A 20,081-nucleotide genomic window follows, 5' to 3' on the forward strand; every position below is an offset into this window, starting at 1 on the left:
GTTGCTGTTTATTTCTTAATAAAAATCAGTTGCGGTATATAGTCTAGTCTAGGTCTTTTTTTCAGCTGGGCAGTCAAGGCAGAGACCTGGGAATTGGAATCCCAATCAAGTACAGGATCGAATAATTATTTTATTTTAAGTCAAATACAAATACATACCATATCACTATATAACAGAAGCCATTAATCTGATCTGAAACATTGTAGTCATATTTTACAGATTTTTCAAAAGCTCAGATTTCGGTATAATAAGGAATAAGAACTTTAAACATCTCATTACTGCTACTGGTACTGTAGGCCTATATAAGGTTAGCCGATCTACAAGCTTGTAGAAACTAGATCATTGTAATTGATTGATTGATTGAATACTTTATTAACAGTTTGCAAAAAAATGTACAATGGTACAGATTTATACAAAAGGATGCTAAAAGGATAACCCCAAAAGGCCCAGGGACTATTTCCATTGAGGTCTGATGTGAGCTTGTAGTTTGGCTATTAAACGTTGAAATGTTTTTTTTTTAAACATTTTAATAACAGTAATATTGTATGGTATCTGCCTGTACAACTGGCACAAAATATTTTCAGATGGGGGTTGACATGAAAAAGTTCTCGCCACTGTGTTATCCTACCGTTAGGGGGCAGTGGTAACACCAGACAAAACCTCTTTCCCATCCTCGGTTTCCTCTTTTCTCCCCTCTCCTCGACTCCTCCTTTAGTGTTGCCATGTCTGCTTATTACAAGTGACTTAGTGCTTGTTTTTCTGTAAAGTTGCTTGTAAATATTGGTAGTTGCGGCCGGGTTGCGTTTTTTCTAAAGTAAGTTGCTTATTTGGGCTTGTTTCCAATGTTTGTATTATTATTATTTAAACAAATATTGTCATGCCATGGACCCTCAAGTCAATGGCAATTAATTAGTTAATATGTATTTGTCCCTAAACCCCTTCTAAAACTGTTTTGTGCTAGGGAGCCCTTGTTTGATTGATTGATTGATTGATTGATTGATTGATTGATTGACTGATGTACTTTATTTAGTAAGACATGAGAACATCAGTACATGGAAGTACAAATTCACAATACAAGGTCTACTAAACTGGGAGACTCATTAAGCACTGAGCTTGTTTAAGATGAGATCCCCATGCACACAAATCATGATGACATATAAGAGACAGACAGACAGATATACACACTACTATACAGAATGTCATACAATCAGCTTACAGGTTACTGGTATGAAGAGTGAAAAAAAAAATGACAAGAGAAGAAAAATAAATAGGGGGGGGGTAGGGGGGTAGGTTAAGACTTAGACAGGGGCCATTTTCGAATTGCAGCCTCCTGAAGGTGTATCTTTAGGGCAGTTTTGAAAGTGAGTAGGGTTTTACACTCCTTTACTCCTTTTGGTAGGGCATTCCACATTTTTGATGAATAGCAGATGTGTCGTTGTTAGAATAGCAGATCTATGCGACCAGTGGCACACGGGACACGGGCAAGAAGTGACGCGACTATTTTCAAAATAGCCAATGCAGGGTTTTGGGGCTTGTTTTCCCAAGACCTACCTTGGCTAGGCTGCTTATTTCTCACCCAAAACCTGGCAACGTCGCTCCTTCCATCCAAACCCCACCCCAACGCGGAAGAAGGACGGAGGCGGAGCCACAGAGCAGAGAGAGAGCGGAGAGAGACGACAAGACGGAGGAGGAGTAAACAAACCAACGGACACACAAAAAAAACAACATAAACATACTAAACAATAAACGATAAACAACAACAAGGTGACGGGTTCCTCTCCTCCTCTACGTTACCACTACAGCCTGGGTCCGTCGTCGTGTCGCTGTCAGTCAGTCAGTCAGTCAGTCATACAGTCACTGCGTTAGCCCCGCTAGCCTAGCCTAGCATTTAGCCCCCCCCTGTTATACCTTACCCCACCACCGTAGTGTTAGCGTTAGCATTAGCATTAACTAGACATGATAGCGCTGATCAACAAGCTGCTGGACTGGTTCAAGGCTCTGTTCTGGAAGGAGGAGATGGAGCTCACTCTGGTGGGCCTGCAGTACTCCGGGAAGACCACCTTCGTCAACGTCATAGCGGTGCGTGCACTCTGTGTGTGTGTGTGTGTGTGTGTGTGTGTGTGTGTGTGTGTGTGTGTGTGTGACAATTGTAAATGTTATGATGCTGATAACATTCATTTCTTTAGTGTGTGTGTGTGTGTGTGTGTGTGTGTGTGTATTGTGTTCTTGATATTCATGTGTTTATGTGTTGTGCTCATGATATGCTTGTGTTTGTTATGTGTGTCTATGTGTTCATAATATTTGTGTGTGTGTGTGTGTGTGTGTGTGTATCTATGTGTTATGTTCATGATATTCATGTGTTTAATATGTGTGTTTATGTCTACATAATATGAATGTGTGTATATTGTGTTGTGTTCATGATATTCATGTGTTTATGTGTGTTCAAAACATGCATGTGTGTGTGTGTGTGTGTGTGTGTGTGTGTGTGTGTGTGTGTGTGTGTTCATACTATTACTGTGTTGTGGGGGTGCTTTACCACAGCGGTTCCCAAAAGTGGGGGCCAAATGATTTTGGGGGGTCCCCAGATGGTTAGCTTAATGTGCAACATTGTTTTCTCTCTCAACAGTAAACAAACCAACTTACAGTAGAAGTGTATACAGGGTATCTGCACACTTATAAAGTTACAATGTAATGACTTTTAATACCTTATTAAGGCCAAATTGTCAAACATTACGTAAGAAAGAGGCAGATATTGTGAAAATAGTCGATCTTGTGAGGCGTTATGAGCTTGTAGTTTGACTATAATCTCAATATTTATCTGTGGAACCGAGTCAAACTAAATGTAATGCCTACAATTCCATGTGCTTGTCAGACATAGAATGCAGAGAGAGTGAGAGATGCCTCGGTAAATTAGGATCACAGGTAAAGCGAGTTTCAGTTTGGAGGAACTCGTTTTCAATATCGCAACGTCCTGCTGCCTCCTGCATTATGTGCAAGTCAAAAACGGGTGGTACGCAGGACCAACAACTTTAACACATAGAAAAAGAATCAACTGCACGAAATGTATTGACAGAAAGTAGGTCTACGGTCAATTTCTATGAAACTTAAGACTTGACAGAGACAAATAGGATAACCCAAGCTATCCGGTGAGTTTATCGTGATTCAATACAATCAGATAGGACCTTCCTGTTTCGTGAATGGGCTGTCAATGGAGGGTATTGCAACTTAGAGGCAGATAGCATCTAAGTTGCTTTAGCATCAGTCTAAACCAGGGGTCTTCAACGTTTTCAGGCCAAGGACCCCTAGCTGAGATAGAGATGAAGCATGGACCCCCTCTATATTGAATAAAATTGTGTTTCAGATCAAATTTTGCTGCTCTTTTTTTCCCTCGACACCAATACCTCTTTGCCAAAAATAGCAGATCTGCAAGCCCACAACGCCTCGCAGCGTGAGGCGTTGTGAGCTTGTAGATCTGCTATTTTTGGCTAAAGTTCTCCTCAGAAAAGGCATGCTAGGTTTCAAGTGGTTAAGGTAAAAAGAAAAATCATATCACACAAAGATTTGGCGGACCCCCTGTAGTAACTCTGAGGACCCCCTAGCGGTCCCGGACCCCCTGTTGAAGACCCCTGGTCTAAACAATAATACTATTAAAAAAATGATAGGAACTTTAGGATAGGATAACAGGTAACCAATGAACCTGGCATCTGTCTAAATAATCTAAATTACATTTTAACCGTGTGGTCAAGAAAACAATAAGCCTAAGTGACATGCGTCATGCATTTCATCTGCTCATAATTTGCTGTGTGCATGTTGTGTTCACGTATTCATGTATTTAAGTTGGTGTAAGTGGTGTTTTGTTCTTAAAATAAGTGTTAAATAGCTCTATATTGTTACTATATTGTACTGTTTTAACATGGGGATCTGCTGAAATGATGAATGTGATATAACATAGAGAAACATTATTGCCATATGATTGTACTGCAGTCAGTGCAAGACAACTTAAGCATTAACGGGCCGGGACGGGTTTAAAACAATAGTTGTAACAACTCAAATGAAATAAAAAATCAATAATAGCAGCACTCAAAGTGCAGTCCACTGTGCAAACAAACCATAAACAATATACAGCAATACGATAGAGTGTAAACAAGTATCGTATATTGTACACAGTACAGAGTTCAGTCAGTGCGTGTGTGTGTGTGTGTGTGTGTGTGTGTGTGTGTGCGCGCGCTTACACAAAAAAAGTGTAAAAGTGTGCGATATTACTATCTTCAAAATCCCAGACGATATGTAGTGTCATTTTTCAGAGGGTGCACAGCACACCAGTCCTCATGAGGTGCCAGCTCACGGCAAAAACACTGAATGAAGAAAAAGAAGTAGAGCCGCACACTCGTAGCTGCCGATGCCAACTTTTTAAATAATAATCACAGGGAAACCAACGTTTCGGACCGACAAGCGGCCTTCTTCAGGGTATCTGAGTAGGGTAGTGTCATATCATGATATCGACATAATATTGATATACAGTATTACTCAGCCTTCGCGTTGTGTTGCTCTGCTCCAATCTAAGGAATGGATGTGTGTGTGTGTGAGAGAGAGACAGAGCAGGGGACGAGAGATGGACAGAAACTGTATAGTGCAGTATGGGCAGTTTTAACCCTAATTTAAAAAAGAAGTATAGTAGTTCATTCTAATGTAGGTTTTATGTATGAGTGGCACATTAGGTAAGAGGCCTATGAATATCTGTGCCGACAGTACACGTCTCTCCTTGGAAAGTCAGAATACGCAAGGGACAAAGACGCAAAGTAATAAAGTAAAGTATAATTATTATAATGATTATAATGATAATATGAAAAAGATAATACACTTCACAGAAACAGAGATTGATAGGAGCGAAAAGAACCAGGTGACAAACAAAACGTGGAAGAGGGAAGAAGAATGGAGACAGAACAGAGAGATGTGGAGATGAGGAAAGACAAGTAGAGACATTTTTTCCAGTACTTAATAGGTCTGGTGGTGATGTATGTTTATACTTCATCGTACCATGTGGTGTTGTGCACAGAAAATTGCCGATCTGCAAGTTCACAGCTTGAAGATCGAGCTGTTAACCTAGGAAGATTACGTCGGTTACTGGTTCAAAATATCGGTTACATTTGCAGGAATTAACTAAATGCACAGGTCCCGCAACTCCCCCCCCCTCTGCCTATGGAAGCTATTGACACTTATTTTAACAAAATATCACTAACACCCCCTTTAATTTTACACTGGAAGTCCATGGAGAGGCAGATTGGGCTGAAGTAGTGACGCCATAGATGACTAATGTGACATTAGTCTTCTATGGCGTCACTACATAGTTAGCCTCTGACATTAGTATTGTCATAGACTGGCTTGCAAGTACTTTATGTCTATTTCTCCCAAGAAATGCTGAGAGATCAGCTAGTATATAAATATAAATAATTGTTTGTGTGTGTGTTTCAGTCGGGACAGTTCAGTGAAGACATGATCCCTACAGTGGGCTTCAACATGAGGAAAATCACCAAGGGAAACGTCACCATCAAGGTTGGTAGCACCCCTCCCTCTCTGCCTTGCTCAATAGCTGTGGGATTTATATGGAGGGCTGTCTTGATTTAACTGTTCTGCCGGCTCTCTTTCTGTGTTTCTCTCTCTGTATTTCTCTCTCCCTCTCTCTCTCTCTGTGTTTCTCTCTCTCTCTCTGTCTCTCTCTCTCTCTCTCTCTCTCTCTCTCTCTCTGTCTCTGTCTCTGTCTCTCTCTCTCTCTCTCTCTCTCTCTCTCTCTCTCTCTCTCTTTCTCTCTGTCTCTCGCTCTCTCTCTCTCTCTCTCTAGTTGTGGGACATAGGCGGTCAGCCTCGTTTCAGAAGCATGTGGGAGAGGTACTGTCGAGGAGTCAGTGCCATCGTGTAAGTGTCCACTCCACACTTAGGGCCGGGCAATCCATTTTTTTTGTTGTAATTTCTTATGAATCGACACAAAAAGTCTAATAGATTTTTTGCACACCACCATTGTAGAACCAACAACGAACCCATATATAAATCTATGGCTCAACCCGCCCCGCTTGTGGGAAAAAAAGATAATCATCATCATAATAGCTCTTTTAAGTACCCAAAGTCGCTTTAAATGTCTACAGTAGCACAACATTGTCATGGGCAGGGATTCCGTTAGCCGGTATTTACCGGCCATTGACCGGTAAAATGTTTAATTGGCCGGTAATTATAAACACCGTTGGGAAAATGCTGTTATTAGGCTATTTTATCATTTAAGCCTATTATTCATATTATTTGCATAAAGTAGTTGGCTACAACCATTAAAATCATAATCATTTAAAGTTTTTATCATGATGGTGGTTTAATTCCGACAGACTGCTCTGCTGCACGCTCCAGTTATAGATTATCTGAAAATATCAGAGCTACAAGCTCACAGCACGTTGCAACGCGCCGCGTTGTGAGCTTGTATGTCTGCTATTTCTGATACGCCACAACACAGCTGAGAGACACAGCTGTGTCTCCTCCTAATCAGCGCTGAGTAGGGTGGTTCGCTCGGTGTTGATAAACAGAACCGGGATTTTCCGAGGTGTCACTGATAGAATCTGAACCAAGACGGACCCAATTGTCGATAAAGGGACCCGAACACGTGTGGGTCGTGGATATTATGCAAGCACAGTGACTGTCTGTCTGCAATGGATAAAACGGAGTATTTCTACACTGCAGTATTGATACTTTTACTTAAGTAAAAAATAGTACTTTTTCCACCACTGATGCTCATGCACCTAAAAATCTGTCTAGTGCAACTAAAAATGTACCTTTATATTCATCAGGTCTATCTGTCTGTGTGTGTGTGTGTGTGTGTGTGTGTGTGTGTGTACTGTATGTGTGGGAGCACCCTAAATTATGCTGGTGCTGCTATATGAGAAAGTTAGGCGTACCAGACCAGTGCAACCAACTAGAAAGTTAGTCTTGAGTCCTGCTGAGACATGGAAGAGACGTTATGACGGGAACATTCTAAGTTTCACTTCCTCCACCTACTGCTATGCGGCTGGGCTTGGCTGGTACATAATGCAGCCTTTTTTAGACTTAAGATTCATTTAGTTTCTGTTTGTGATTCAGTTTGACCAACAGCTCAGATACAGCGGCACAGTGTTTGTACAGCCAAATACTCCTCCACCACACATGGGTTTGAACGGGTTATTTAAGTAGAGTTTGCATGGCCGTAAAACAATGTCTTGGTCAGTACCAGTAAGCATAAAGAAGGGCCTCAGTAGTGTTGATTTCGTCGACTGAAACTATGACGAAAAATGTTCGTCGACTACCTTTTGTCACTGATGAAATAACAGCTAAGACTAAATATATTGACAATTTCGTCAACAAATAAAAACTAGACTAAAATGTTAGTGAGGGAAGAGTGGAGAAGAGATCCAGTGGAACTAAAAGACAAGTCATTTTATGTTTGGTTGCGCTCGGGTGTTGCGCATGCAAGCAAGTGTAAAATCAGCCATTACGACGCCATCAAGGCACCGCCAAAATACATTTTAGTCGACCAAATCAACTGTAGATTTAGTCGACAATAATCTTATGATATTTATTCAGCTAAAACTATAGTAACAGTAAAACAGATGACTAAAATATAACTAAAACTAAATGGAATTTGATTCAAAACTATGACTAAAACTGAATACAAATTTGCTGTCAAAATCAACACTACACCACGCATGGTTTTGAACAGGTTATTTAAGTAGAGTTTGCATGACCGTAGAACAATGTCTTGGTCAATATACCAGTAAGCATAAAGAAGGCCCTCAGTCATTATTATGTAACACAAAACTTGAGTGAAACGCCCACCGTGGCCACTTTTGAGCAGCAACTGCAAACCGCAAAAAGATAATTGTTATAAGCGTATGACTGTGACATTACAGTGTGTATGCATTATCTTGTGTTACGTTATTTAAATCCTTAAGCACAGCAGGCTTTATAAAATGTTTTTGGTCAGACATGCACATCCCTACATAGTATTATGTGTATAGTACTGTATTTGTGACTTTATTTTGTGTGTGTGTGTGTGTCTGCGTGCGTGTTGTAGTTACATGGTAGATGCAGCTGACCCAGAGAAGATTGAAGCCTCCAAGAATGAACTCCACAATTTACTGGACAAACCTCAGCTTCAGGGTATTCCTGTAAGTACCATTAGAACAATCTATAAACAATATAGTACTGACAGCTTAGTACTCACAGAGTCACGGATGCAAAGTGTTGTGAACTTACACAATTTTCCAGCGTGATACCATCATACGAACAAGTACAAATTGGGCTTTACACTGTCAGATGCAGTAACGTCAAACTGTATCTCTCTCTCTGTCTGGCTATATCTTTGTCTCTCTCCCACCATATGTGGTGTGCATCGCTGACGTTTCGTGTGGAAGAGAGGCAATGCAAGGCGGTGGGCAATAGGCTCTATTCACAGCAGCCATATTTTGAAGACATTCACAGGTGTTACCAATAATACTAATGAAGGCTCTGTTCCATTCTGGTCAAACAGAGTCAGGGTGCTGATATTGTGCATGTTGGCTCACTGGAAACACTCTGCTACACCAGTGGGTCTAAAGTTGGGGTCCAGGGACCCTCATGGGCTTCCAAATGGCCCCTTACGGATGTGTAACCCTTACGGTTCCATTTGTACACTCTCAGAGTTATGGGGGTCGTGGAAACCACTGTGCTACACTAAATGGAACAGAGCCTTCATTAGTATCATTGGTAACACCTGTGAAAGAAGTGATAATATGGCTGCTGTGCATAGAGCCTATAGGCTCGTCTCTAAACGGCAATCTTTAGCAACTTCACCAATAAGAATAAAAGTGCTTAGAATGTGGAATTTTAATTCCTAGACCTTCCGGCAGTTTGCACGAGAAATATGACGCTTGATCAGTGTGGTTCGTGAGATTAGCCATACATAAACACATTGCACGCTCACACACGCACAGACGCAAGTGGGAAAACAATACCTCCGCCCCTGCCCTGGTGGAGATAACTATGTTAACCTAACTTACCTTGCAGTAACCTAACCTACACTGTAATTGTATTCTGTCTGTATGTATGTTTGTGTGTCTGTCTGTGTAGGTGTTGGTACTTGGTAATAAGAGAGACTTACCAGGAGCACTGGATGAAAAGGAACTCATAGAGAGGATGTAAGTCTACAGGCTATATACACACACACACACACACACACACACACACACACACACACACACACACACACACACACACACACACACACACACACACACACACACACACCCCAGCGCTTCGGTCCTGACCACTGTCTCTGCCAAACACTGATTTTTGTTTTATATAGTTGTAGTTAATAGTAGTGTAATTGTAGTTATATATTGGTAGTATTTTCTTTGATGTATTGATAAAAGCAACATGATTACATAGATTGCATTAACCGTGTGTGTGTGTGTTTGTGTTGTAGGAACTTGTCAGCCATCCAGGACAGAGAGATTTGCTGCTACTCTATCTCATGCAAGGAGAAGGACAACATTGGTAGCACACACACACACACACACACACACACACACGTTTGTTCACCGCTCTTGCAAAAGAGGACACTAATAGGCTCTATGCACAGCAGCCATATTATCACTTCCTTCACAGGTGTTACCAATGATACTAATGAAGGCTCTGTTCCATTTAGTGTAGCACAGTGGTTTCCACGACCCCCATAACTCTGAGAGTGTACAAATGGAACCAAATGGACCCTTACAGGTCCATTTGGTTCCATTTGTACACTCTCAGAGTTACACACCCGTAAGGGGCCATTTGGAAGCCCATGAGGGTCCCTGGACCCCAACTTTAGACCCACTGGTGTAACAGAGTGTTTCCAGTGAGCCAACATGCACAATATCATCACTCTGACTTTGTTTGACCAGAATGGAACAGAGCCTTCATTAGTATCATTGGTAACACCTGTGCATTTCTTCATACTATGGCTGCTGTGAATAGAGCCTATTGTTTGACACACACTTATCCATTTATCTCTCTCTCTCTGCCCCCCCCCCCCCTCTCTCTCTCTCTCTCTGTCTCTCTCTCCAGACATCACTCTTCAGTGGTTGATCCAACACTCTCGAACCAAGAGGACTTCCTGAGAAAAGACACACCCACCTTCCCCAAGCCCCATCCATGAAATGTACCTTCCCCTTACACACGTACACACACACACACACACACACACACACACACACACACACACACACAGGCACACACACACACACACACACACACACACACACACACACACACACACACACACACACACACACACACACACACACACACACCGCCCTCTCTACCCCCAAGTCCTAACCTAAGCCTCCCACTATAACCAGTAGGGGATTGACCAGTTCATCCCACTACATAAAAACAGATTTGTCATTTAATACCATATATGGGTGGTCACGTGACACCACGTTGTACAGTAGAGCATCCATACTGGTTTGATACTGGAAAACTTAAGCCTCCATACTGGTTTTTATCAGAGGGACTCCCTCCTCCCATTTCCCCACATAACAACCCCCCCCCCCCCCCCCCCCGCCTTTTGTCCTCGTCGCTCAACCAGCAAATAGCTTTCTACACCTCCGTCTGTTACATATCCATCCATCTCTCTCTCTGTATACCCCTCTACCTCTCCACACCCCTCTTTTTTTTTACTTCTTCTGGTCCATCTTGTCTGTTTTCTTTCCTTCATTCTAGAGCACCGGGTTCTCAAACGTTTTCGTGCCCGCGGACCCCAAAATTGATATGCATGTGGCCGCGGACCCCCACCTGAAAATATGTTGTGCCAGGGACCCCCCCAGAAGGGGGGGTCCCTGGCACAACATGGGAATTGAATTTGAGATGTTCGCTTTAAAAATATATTCAAGGGTTTGCACACATTTTCAGAACTTTTCAAAAATAGCAGATCTACAAGCTCATATCGCGGCACTCGGTGCTTGTAGATCTGCTTTTTTTTTAATAGCCAAAGTATAAAAGCTTAAAGTGGTTAATGTTATTGTGATGCTTTATTAGCACATTTTGCTGGGGACCCCCTGGAACCCACCCAAGGACCCCACTTCTCAGACTTTTTCATTTCAAGGACCCCCATAACTCAAGAGTTACAGACCTGGACGGGTCCATTTGGACTTCGTGACGCGTTGTAAGCTTGTAGATCAGCTATTTCTGCTATGTTTTACATGTATGAAATGATTAAATATGTCAATAATTCCTTGGTATATTTAATTATTTGTCATATCTGCCCCGTGCAATTTTATATTACAAAACCTAAAAGGCGAACAGAAATAAAACTGTTATTCATATGTTCAATGGCCAAACACACAAGGAAATCGTCAATCGCAATTATTTGAGCAACAATTAATCGTCAAGTTAAATTTGTAATCGTGACAGCCCTACAATTTTGTCAATATTCTAAAACAGGGGTCTTCAACGTTTTCAGGCTAAGGACCCCCTAGCTGAGAGAGAGAGAGAATGAAGCAGGGACCCCCTTTATATTGTATAAAATTGTGTTTCAGTTTAACTTTTTTTTTTTACTTGGTCTTTCTTTTTCTCCTCTACACCTAAACCTCTTTGCCAAAAATAGCCGATCTACAAGCTCACAACGCCTCGCGCTTGTAGATCGGCTATTTTTGGCAAAAGTCCTCCTCAGAATAGTGATGCTAGGGTTCAAGTGGTTAATGTAAAACATAAAAATCATTTCACAAAAAGATGTGGCGGCCCACCCCCTGTAGTAACTCTGAGCACCCCCTAGGGGTCACGGACCACCTGTTTGAAGACCCCTGTTCTAAAACTAGCAGAAATGGCAGATCAAAAAAGGAGCGGTTTGTACGTTCGCCCTCGGCAATAGTGGAGTTTGTTGTCAGTCTGCGATCCTGGGCGTGCTTGATGTTTGCGCAGGAAAGTAAATAGCCTCTTGGCTGTTTACTTTCCTGCGCAAACATCAAAGCAGTGGGCTTGTAGGAGCTTCTATTCATGAAATAATTTAGAATTATTTTGTGGTCAAGTGGGTCAACGCTTTAAGTGGTCTTAATTCATCAGTCTATCCATCCATCCCTCCTCATCGTCCTCCATTCATCCCCTCTATCAGTCTATCCTTTCCTCCCTACCTCTCTCCGTACATCCCCCCCATCATCCATCCATCCATTCCTCTGTTTCACGTTACACCTCCAACCTGCTAATTTATCCTCTTCTCGTCCCTCTATCCTTCTCTTTTTTCCTTCCTCTCTTATCTTTCAAGTCCCCGTCTCTCTTCTCTCTCTCTCTCTCTCCTGCAGACCGAGTGAGAGTTTAAATCCTTTTTGATTGCACTGTTCATTTTGTTTTTGTAAGATAATAATAATAATAATGATAATGTAGTGACTAAACGTGGTCAGTTAACTGAAGAACATAATTATGATCAATCTGTTCATATTCTGTAAGAAGCTTTTCTTATTCTTTTTTTTTTTTATGATTGTTGTTATTTTTACCGTTTGTTTTTGACTTTGACGAGAACACTCTGGACTTCATTACCCAGAGTTCAGTGTTTTCTTGAGAATGCCAGCTGATTGGACCAGGTGTGTCATGTGACCTAGGGCTGGGGGATGGGATAGCTCTGTAAAAAAGCAAAACTATGGAGATTAGAGATGTTCATGTTTTTATTAGTAGACTGCTCTTCATGTCTGGGCCAAACGAGGCCAGTCTAACTCTATATCTGGGATAAATAGAGCTAGTCTGGTTCAGTTTGTTATGAATTTCATCGTTTCCAGGTCTTGAAAGGTTTTTTAATAACATAAAAAGCCTTGGAAAATATGAAAAGAATATTCTGTTACACAAAGGACTACATTTTATGTATATGTATTATATTATATTGAACATTTCCCGTCACGAGATGAAGATGTAGATGTGTGAAGTGTAAAATATGAAGTTAAAGCTAAGAGCATCATCGCCAATAACGCGTACATCATTTCACTAAACTATGTCCTTTTATTGGTTCATATGTCGGGGGAACAGCGGCCAATCACACTGCAGGACACCCAGGAAGAGGAAGATGTATGTTTTAGATGGAATAGTCGTTAACTATGCCAACTTGGTTCCGACGTGATTGGCTGACGCGTGTGGAGAGAGAGCGCTGTTTTTTTGGTTCGCTCGACGTCTTTGCGTACGTGCAAGGTTTTACAGCAAATGCATGACTTTTTAAATCACTTGACAACAAGGCAGGTGGGCCGACAGCGAGGCCCCGAGGCTCGTGGTCCTTCACTTGAAAACAAGGCAGGTGCATCGAGGCCTTTAACACTCGTGAGGCGCACCGGGCAGCCCGATGGCCTCACGTGCCAACAAGCGCACCCACGAGTTAGTAAGCCGCGGTTGACTCGGCCAGTAAAAGCGATTGATGGCGAGGGGCTGAATGGTCTCCATGCGTTGAGGTGACAGTCAGTCAGTCAGTCAGTCAGTCTGTGTTATTCTACCGTCACTCAACTAGCCTGGTTTATGATACAGGGCCAAACAGGTTCAGTCTGGCTCCTACAGGGCCAAACGGGGATTACGCAGTATGTCCCTTATCTGTAGTCAGTCAGTTGCACCGGAAATGCACATGAAACCTTATATAGTTCCAGTTCAAATCTGCCGCCGAGCCAATCATGCCGGAAACATGTACGCCTCCTTCTGAAAACTCTGGGACTACAGGTGCCACGTTTGAGAGAACGATGGTTTTGGATCCCAGTGTTCTCAACATGGTGGAACTGATCACGGACCTGTTGGGTTTGATCCTGAATTAGAAACCAGGCTAGCTGTTTCTCACTGCTCTAGAGCAGTGGTTCTCAACCTGTGGGTCGGGACCCCCAGGGGTGGTCCGCAGATGATAGTGAAGTGACAATTTAAGGACTTTTAAGACCTTTATAATTCCAAAAGAAAAGAAGACCATTACTGCATCAAAAGTAATCAACAAACCAAATTGTCAAATAACATAATAAAGAGGCAAACATTTTGAAAATAGCTGATCTACAAGCTCACAACGCCTCGCAACGCGGGGCTTTGTGAGCTTGTAGATCGGCTATTTTCACAATATTTGTCTGTGGAACGGAGTCAAACAAAATGGGGGGTCCCCTGTTCAAATATGATTATTTTGGGGGGGGTCACAGCCTGAAATGGTTGAGAATCACTGCTCTGGAGCCGTGCATCTAAAGGAGGCTCCATTTCCTCTTGATAGAACATACAAATGTACAATACATTCTATTTCCACCAGGATGACTGGTGGCTAATGTGGATTAGTATGGAAATCTGGATCGATCCAGTAGAGTCCAGATGTACTGTAGTAGGGCGTTCCAGTGTGTGGCTCTGTTCTGGTCCACACTGAGCCTTTCTATCGATTTGATCAGTTGATCAGCCAGCACAGTGATTATTGGTTATTGATCATATCAGACAGACTGGTCCTTTTTTTTTTTCCTGCATGCCGAGAGACAGGGAGGTGTTTATCTGTGGGTCCTGATGAATTACAGTTGAATTTATACTCTGTCTTACCATGGTGTCGCTCGCCCGAAAGTAACCGATCTACAAGCTCACAATGCGGTGCGATCTATAACAATGGTCCCCTAACTGGGGGTCAGGAGCCCCAGAAGGGCCCCAATGTTTTTTTTGACTATCATAATGTGCAACATTGTTTTCTCACTCAACAGTAAACAAACCAACATACAGTATAAGTGTACACAGGGTATCTGCACATTTCTAAAGTGAGAATTTAAGGACTTTTGAGACCTTTTGTAAAATGAAAAAATAAATAAACTAATAATGAGACCATTACTACGTCAAAAGTAACCAACAAACTATACTATAAATAAATCGTCAAACATTGGCCAAATTGTCAAATATTATTTAAGAAAGAGACAATAATTAAAAAAAAATAGCCTCACAGCGCTTCGCAATGCGAGGCGTTGTGAGCTTGTTGTTTTGGCTATTTTCACAATATTTGTCAGTGGAACCGAGTCAAACTAAATGTAATGCCTCAACTCCTATACTTCCAAGTGCTTGTCACGGCCTGAAAAGGTTGAGAATCCTTGATCTATAAGCCAGGCTTAAGTAGATCGGCTATCGTACGACTGGCGACACCGTCTTACAACAAAGCATGAATCAAGCTTAATTTATTATGTTCATTTTCATGGTGGTGAGCGACACCGACGTGTGGCGGAGTATAAATGATTCTTAAAGCAATTATTTTATTTTATATTATTTGACAGTTAACCTGCAAAGACCAGACACACACACACACACACACACACACACACACACACACACACACACACACACACACTCTCACACAACACTTTACCATCACAACCTGCTGGGGAAAGAAAAGAAAAAAACACTAAAAATACGACACAATACGTATCCTTATTTACAACCTCGTACAGGACTGTCCAATGGGACTGCAACGTGTCCTCCAAGGTTAACAACAATGCATTAATGCTATAGTATATATACGGAATAATCCAGCAATTAGATATGATTTTTAATACATGATGTACGAGATGTACTGCAGTCATATCTTGTCACCGGTCGCATAATGTTAATTATATTTCTACCACGCACACCATGTGTGTGTGTGTGCGCGCACGCTCAGCAAGTGTGTGTTAGTGTGTGGTGTTGTGTGAGATTGTGTGTGTGTGTGTGTGTGTGTGGTTTACTGGGTCAAGAGGTTGATCTGTCTCTTTTAAAGGGCCATATTGGTATTATTTCATGTTTTGTTTTAGGACTCGTGGTATACTTGGCAATGCAGACAATTTCCCCCAAACTTAATACAGTTTGTTTATTTTTGGAATAATAACCCGATTTCACTATTCTTTTCTAGCCAAGGATAAGGGACTATCCTTGGCTAGACTCATTTTATGGTGTTGATATTGTAAACAGTAATAAAGACTGACTTAAAAAAGATGTCCTTGAATCGAATCTAGATCGTAATTATAGGTCTGAAAAATGTGCAATTAGATAATAATTTCCCCCCAATCAAAATGGCTTCCTTGAAAACAAAACGAACTACAGCATGCTATGGATGGAAATTGGTTGTCGTAAATGTCAAGTGTACCGTGAGTCAACTCGCCAGACCACCGCTATGTTCCTTAATCTGTTGGTACTTAATTTGTTTGAATTCTGTTGATATAAATGTGTTTTAATAGAAACATGCTTGTGTATGATACTAATTAAAAAGACTATGAAGAAAAAAAATACGACACAGACTCAGTACTTCATTTTTTAGCACAGTGAGCACCTTCTCTTTTCAAGGACCCCCAGTTTGATATGCATCAGACCACAGACTTAACATTTGATGCCATTTTTAATCTCCGGGGCCCCATTCTACACTGTAAAATCCTCAGTGTTTATTTAACTAGTACTGAGTGTACAAATGTAATCGAATGGACTCTTAACCCTTTAAGACCGGGAACGCATTTTCAGATTTCTTTGGCTATTCAAAAAGTAGCAGATATACTATGAACTTGTAGATCTGCTATCTGAAAAATAGTGAAAAGTTGTGCAAATCTTGTAATACATATTTTTTAAAGCGAACATTTTTAACAACTTCTGGGGGTCCCTGGAACAACATATTTTGAGATGGGGGTCCACGGCCAAATACATTTTCTTTTAAAACTGTTAGGATTTAGAAGACATTTGTAGAATCCCCAGAAGCAAAGATTTCAGTTAAAAATTTCGCTTTAAAACATTTATATATTAAAAGATTTGCACACATTTCACTTTTTTTTTTTCAAAAATATTTTTTTCAATTTTTTTTTGTGGAGTAAAAAGCCCCTGAGATGTAATGGAGTCGAGGTAAAAGTATTAAAAAGTGGAAATACTCCGGTAAAGTAAAAATACCTAACAATTGTACTTGTTAATTTACACCACTGGATTCAATTCTCTGCAGGGTCCTGCTGATTGAGCAGGTATGTGACAAACATACTGTAGGAGGATTATGAGACAATGGGCTCATGGCCTCATTGTAATGATTTTATTCTCTAGGTCATTCAAAGTCTGGTCAGATGAAGTGGATGAGAGAAGTTCATAGGAAAACACAAGGTGATGTCTCAGTTAAAGCGGCATAGAAGAGGAGCGATCGATCGGGAACACTTTGAGTCTCAAACAAGCATCCAAGTCAACATGTTCTAATTTATTGAATTTATTGACATACTGTATATACATTGACAGAATTAGTGTTGGACAGCCCACCGAGGCGGTCTCGTATGGGCGTAGCTATTACACAAATAAATGATGCCTATATGTGTAAGTGAGTGAAGTCCAAAAGTTCATCAGATGAGATAAGCGAAGACATCGGCAGGGCCCCTTTGCTACATCCTGGATTGTCAGACAGATGTGCTGATGGGAGGATGTGCTGTGGCTAACAGGGACCCGAGCAACATCAGCAGGCTTTCACCACGGGTGCAATATGGCCTCCCGCACGGGGCGCTATAGCCTCCCCGATTTACAGGAAGTCTTGTAAATCGGTCAGTCAGAAGTAGATGTATTCTGTAGATAACTGCATTTCTGCAAACATGTAAACAGTTCTAGGCTAGCGTTTTACCAAGAAACGTTAGGGTGACAAAGGGGACAGGAAATAAGGTTAAGAAGCATTGCACCTCATTTACTTTATATATATAGACTTAACAGGGCCAATGGCCCTCTTTTGGGCCCTTGTGTAAATCCTGTTAACAGATCTCTACAGGTTTTTTGGTGTTGATGCAAAGGTTGAGTGATTGATTGATTGATTGATGACAGTTATGTGTGTTTATGTAACTTTAAAGAGATCATGAAGCTAGAGGAAAACTGGTCACTTCTAGCTTCCCCCGTCAGTACAGCCTATACGCAGTGTGGTTTATGTTCATGAGTAACTAGATGAATTTCATCAGATAAGATCAAGTGTTAAACTACTGCTTGGTAGAGGAGAGGTGATTTCATTGGTACACAGAGTGTGAGCTGTCATGTGATATAAATATAACAGTGCTGTCTACGTTAACGGCAGTGAAGATACGTCTTCAGTTTGTTGTTAAGAGGTGGAACATACGTATCAAATACCTGCAAGAACAATTGAAGTCATTAAGGTACAAATAGCTGTGGCTGAACGTTCTGACAACATTGAGCTCCCAGAGATGGACGATACAAGCTATGATGATATTGACGCCTGGCCTGCAGCTGAGGAGAGAGATCCACTCCAAGAGGAACATCATATAAACTACAATGTTGACACCCCGACTCCAGCAACAGGAATTGAAGTAGAAATGGCGGAAGGAGGACATTATGACCAGCTTGAGCTCCAACAGATAAATGATGCAACCTATGAAAATGTTGCTACACAACTACGGAAGAAACTGAAGTCTAGTAAGAGACTAAAACTAAACATGTTTCTTTTCTATTTTATTTTATTTCTTTAAATGAATTTCACCCACTTCTTTACACCTGTTACTCCTGTAACTGTGATGTGACAAAGTTGAGAGAAGAAGCAAAGATTTTAACTGATCTCACTCCTTTTCTCACTGTGTGTGTGTGTGTGTGTGTGTGTGTGTGTGTGTGTGTGTGTCCAGACATAAGACGGAACAGGCGGGTTGGAGTTGGTGTTGGATTGCTCTGTGCTGTTCTAGCTCTCCTCAACGTTGCTGTCCCACTCTCTCTCTGTAAGTCGCTTCATTAAAATATATTTAATGACAATGTTTTCAGTGGTTGAAAGTAACTAAGTACCTTAAATCAAGTACCATGCTTAAAGGGATATTTCACTTTAAAAAAAATGTTGGGTCATTTTATCGTCTACTCAGGCTTTTGTGAGCCCTCCAGACAGTTTTTAAGTTGCTTGATTCAGAATTTAGATATTTGATATTCATTTTATCAGACACGCCCCCTTCCTATACAAACCCATTGTAACTCCATTCTTAACATGTTAGATTCATCAAAAACACCCGTCCTTGGTTTTGGTGACTCATCCTGCCCTCCTAATATGTTTTTTCGATTACTTTTTATGTGTTTCATTTATTTTATTTTATTTTATTTTCCCAAAACAATGAAAAAACACTGTCTCCACGTATTAGAAGGACAATATCAGTCACCAGAACCAAGGACGGGTGTTTTCTAACATGGTTAAAATGGAGTTTTAACGTGTCTGATAAAATGAATATCAAATATCTAAATACTGAATCAAGCAACTTAAAAACTGTCTTGGGTATTCTCAAAAGCCTAGTAGATGATAAAATTACCCAATGTTTATGAGAAAGTGAAATATCCCTTTAATCACAATTTTGATGTACTTTTAATTAAGTTTTTTTACACCCATTTTTCAATACTTTATACTTCTACTCCACTACCTCTCAGGGGAAAATATTGCATTTTTAACTCTTCTACAATTATTTGAAAACTTTAGTTACAAGTTACTTATTCAGATTTAGATTATCATTGAAAAACATACGTTAACGGATTATAAGCCCTAATCTATACTTCATCTATTTGTCAACAGCCAATCTACAATTGTGTCGCAATGTGCATTTTGACAGATTTTGAAAACTTTTGAAGAAATGTGAAATTGGACATTCTGCCTAATGAGTACTTTTACTTTTGGTACTTTGAAAGATATTTAGATGCCAATACTTCAAACAGGACTTTTACTTGTGACAGATTATTAATACATTCTTATAAAAAAATCTGATCACTTCTTCCACCACTGAATGTTTTATATATTTACGATGATATAACATTAGCATGTATGATACCACTTAAACTATATTAGTTGTAGTAATAGATGTACGTGCATCAACAAAAGCTGCAGCAGCATTGGCAGTTGGAGTTTATGTGGGTGTTCTTAAATTGTGGATTTCCCATTTTGTAAATATTGTTTCCATACAGATCAGACCAACATGCTGGAGAGAGAACAACTAGTGAACAGTTACAACCAATTACTGGACAGGACCAACAACCTGACCGAAGAGAGAGACCAATTACTGAACAGGACCAACAACCTGACCGAAGAGAGAGATTGCCTGAGGAGACTCTGTGGTCAGTGATACGTCACAGTTTTTCTTCATTGTTAT

General features: G+C 40.8%; 1 protein-coding gene across 2 annotated transcripts; it reads left to right on the plus strand.

Annotated features, from left to right (window-relative positions):
- Window positions 1-1,670: 1,670 nt before the first annotated feature.
- On the plus strand, window positions 1,671-15,339 carry LOC311054022 (ADP-ribosylation factor-like protein 8A). 2 transcript variants are annotated; one of them, XR_014601709.1, is made up of 8 exons: window positions 1,671-2,079; window positions 5,473-5,553; window positions 5,840-5,913; window positions 8,087-8,180; window positions 9,121-9,188; window positions 9,476-9,546; window positions 10,096-14,177; window positions 15,070-15,339. XR_014601709.1 is itself a non-coding variant. In XM_084069888.1 (7 exons), the coding sequence occupies exons 1-7, from the start codon at window positions 1,957-1,959 to the stop codon at window positions 10,146-10,148; spliced, it is 564 nt and encodes a 187-aa protein (XP_083926014.1). In that variant the 5' UTR covers window positions 1,671-1,956; the 3' UTR covers window positions 10,149-15,339. The 2 variants fall into 2 exon arrangements, 1 of the variants encoding a protein (XP_083926014.1); XM_084069888.1 differs by having other exon boundaries at window positions 10,096-15,339.
- The last annotated feature ends 4,742 nt before the right edge of the window (window positions 15,340-20,081 follow it).

Source organism: Gymnoscopelus microlampas (genome assembly GCF_963454915.1).
Source record: "Gymnoscopelus microlampas genome assembly, chromosome: 10".
Taxonomy (NCBI): Eukaryota; Metazoa; Chordata; class Actinopteri; order Myctophiformes; family Myctophidae; genus Gymnoscopelus; species Gymnoscopelus microlampas.

Coding starts and splice junctions, on each gene's coding strand:
- LOC311054022 (XM_084069888.1), top strand. CDS start 1,957: ATGATAGCGCTGATCAACAAGCTGCTGGACTGGTTCAAGGCTCTGTTC. Junction 5,554..5,839: donor AGGGAAACGTCACCATCAAG/GTTGGTAGCACC, acceptor CTCTCTCTCTAG/TTGTGGGACATAGGCGGTCA. Junction 9,189..9,475: donor AAGGAACTCATAGAGAGGAT/GTAAGTCTACAG, acceptor TTTGTGTTGTAG/GAACTTGTCAGCCATCCAGG.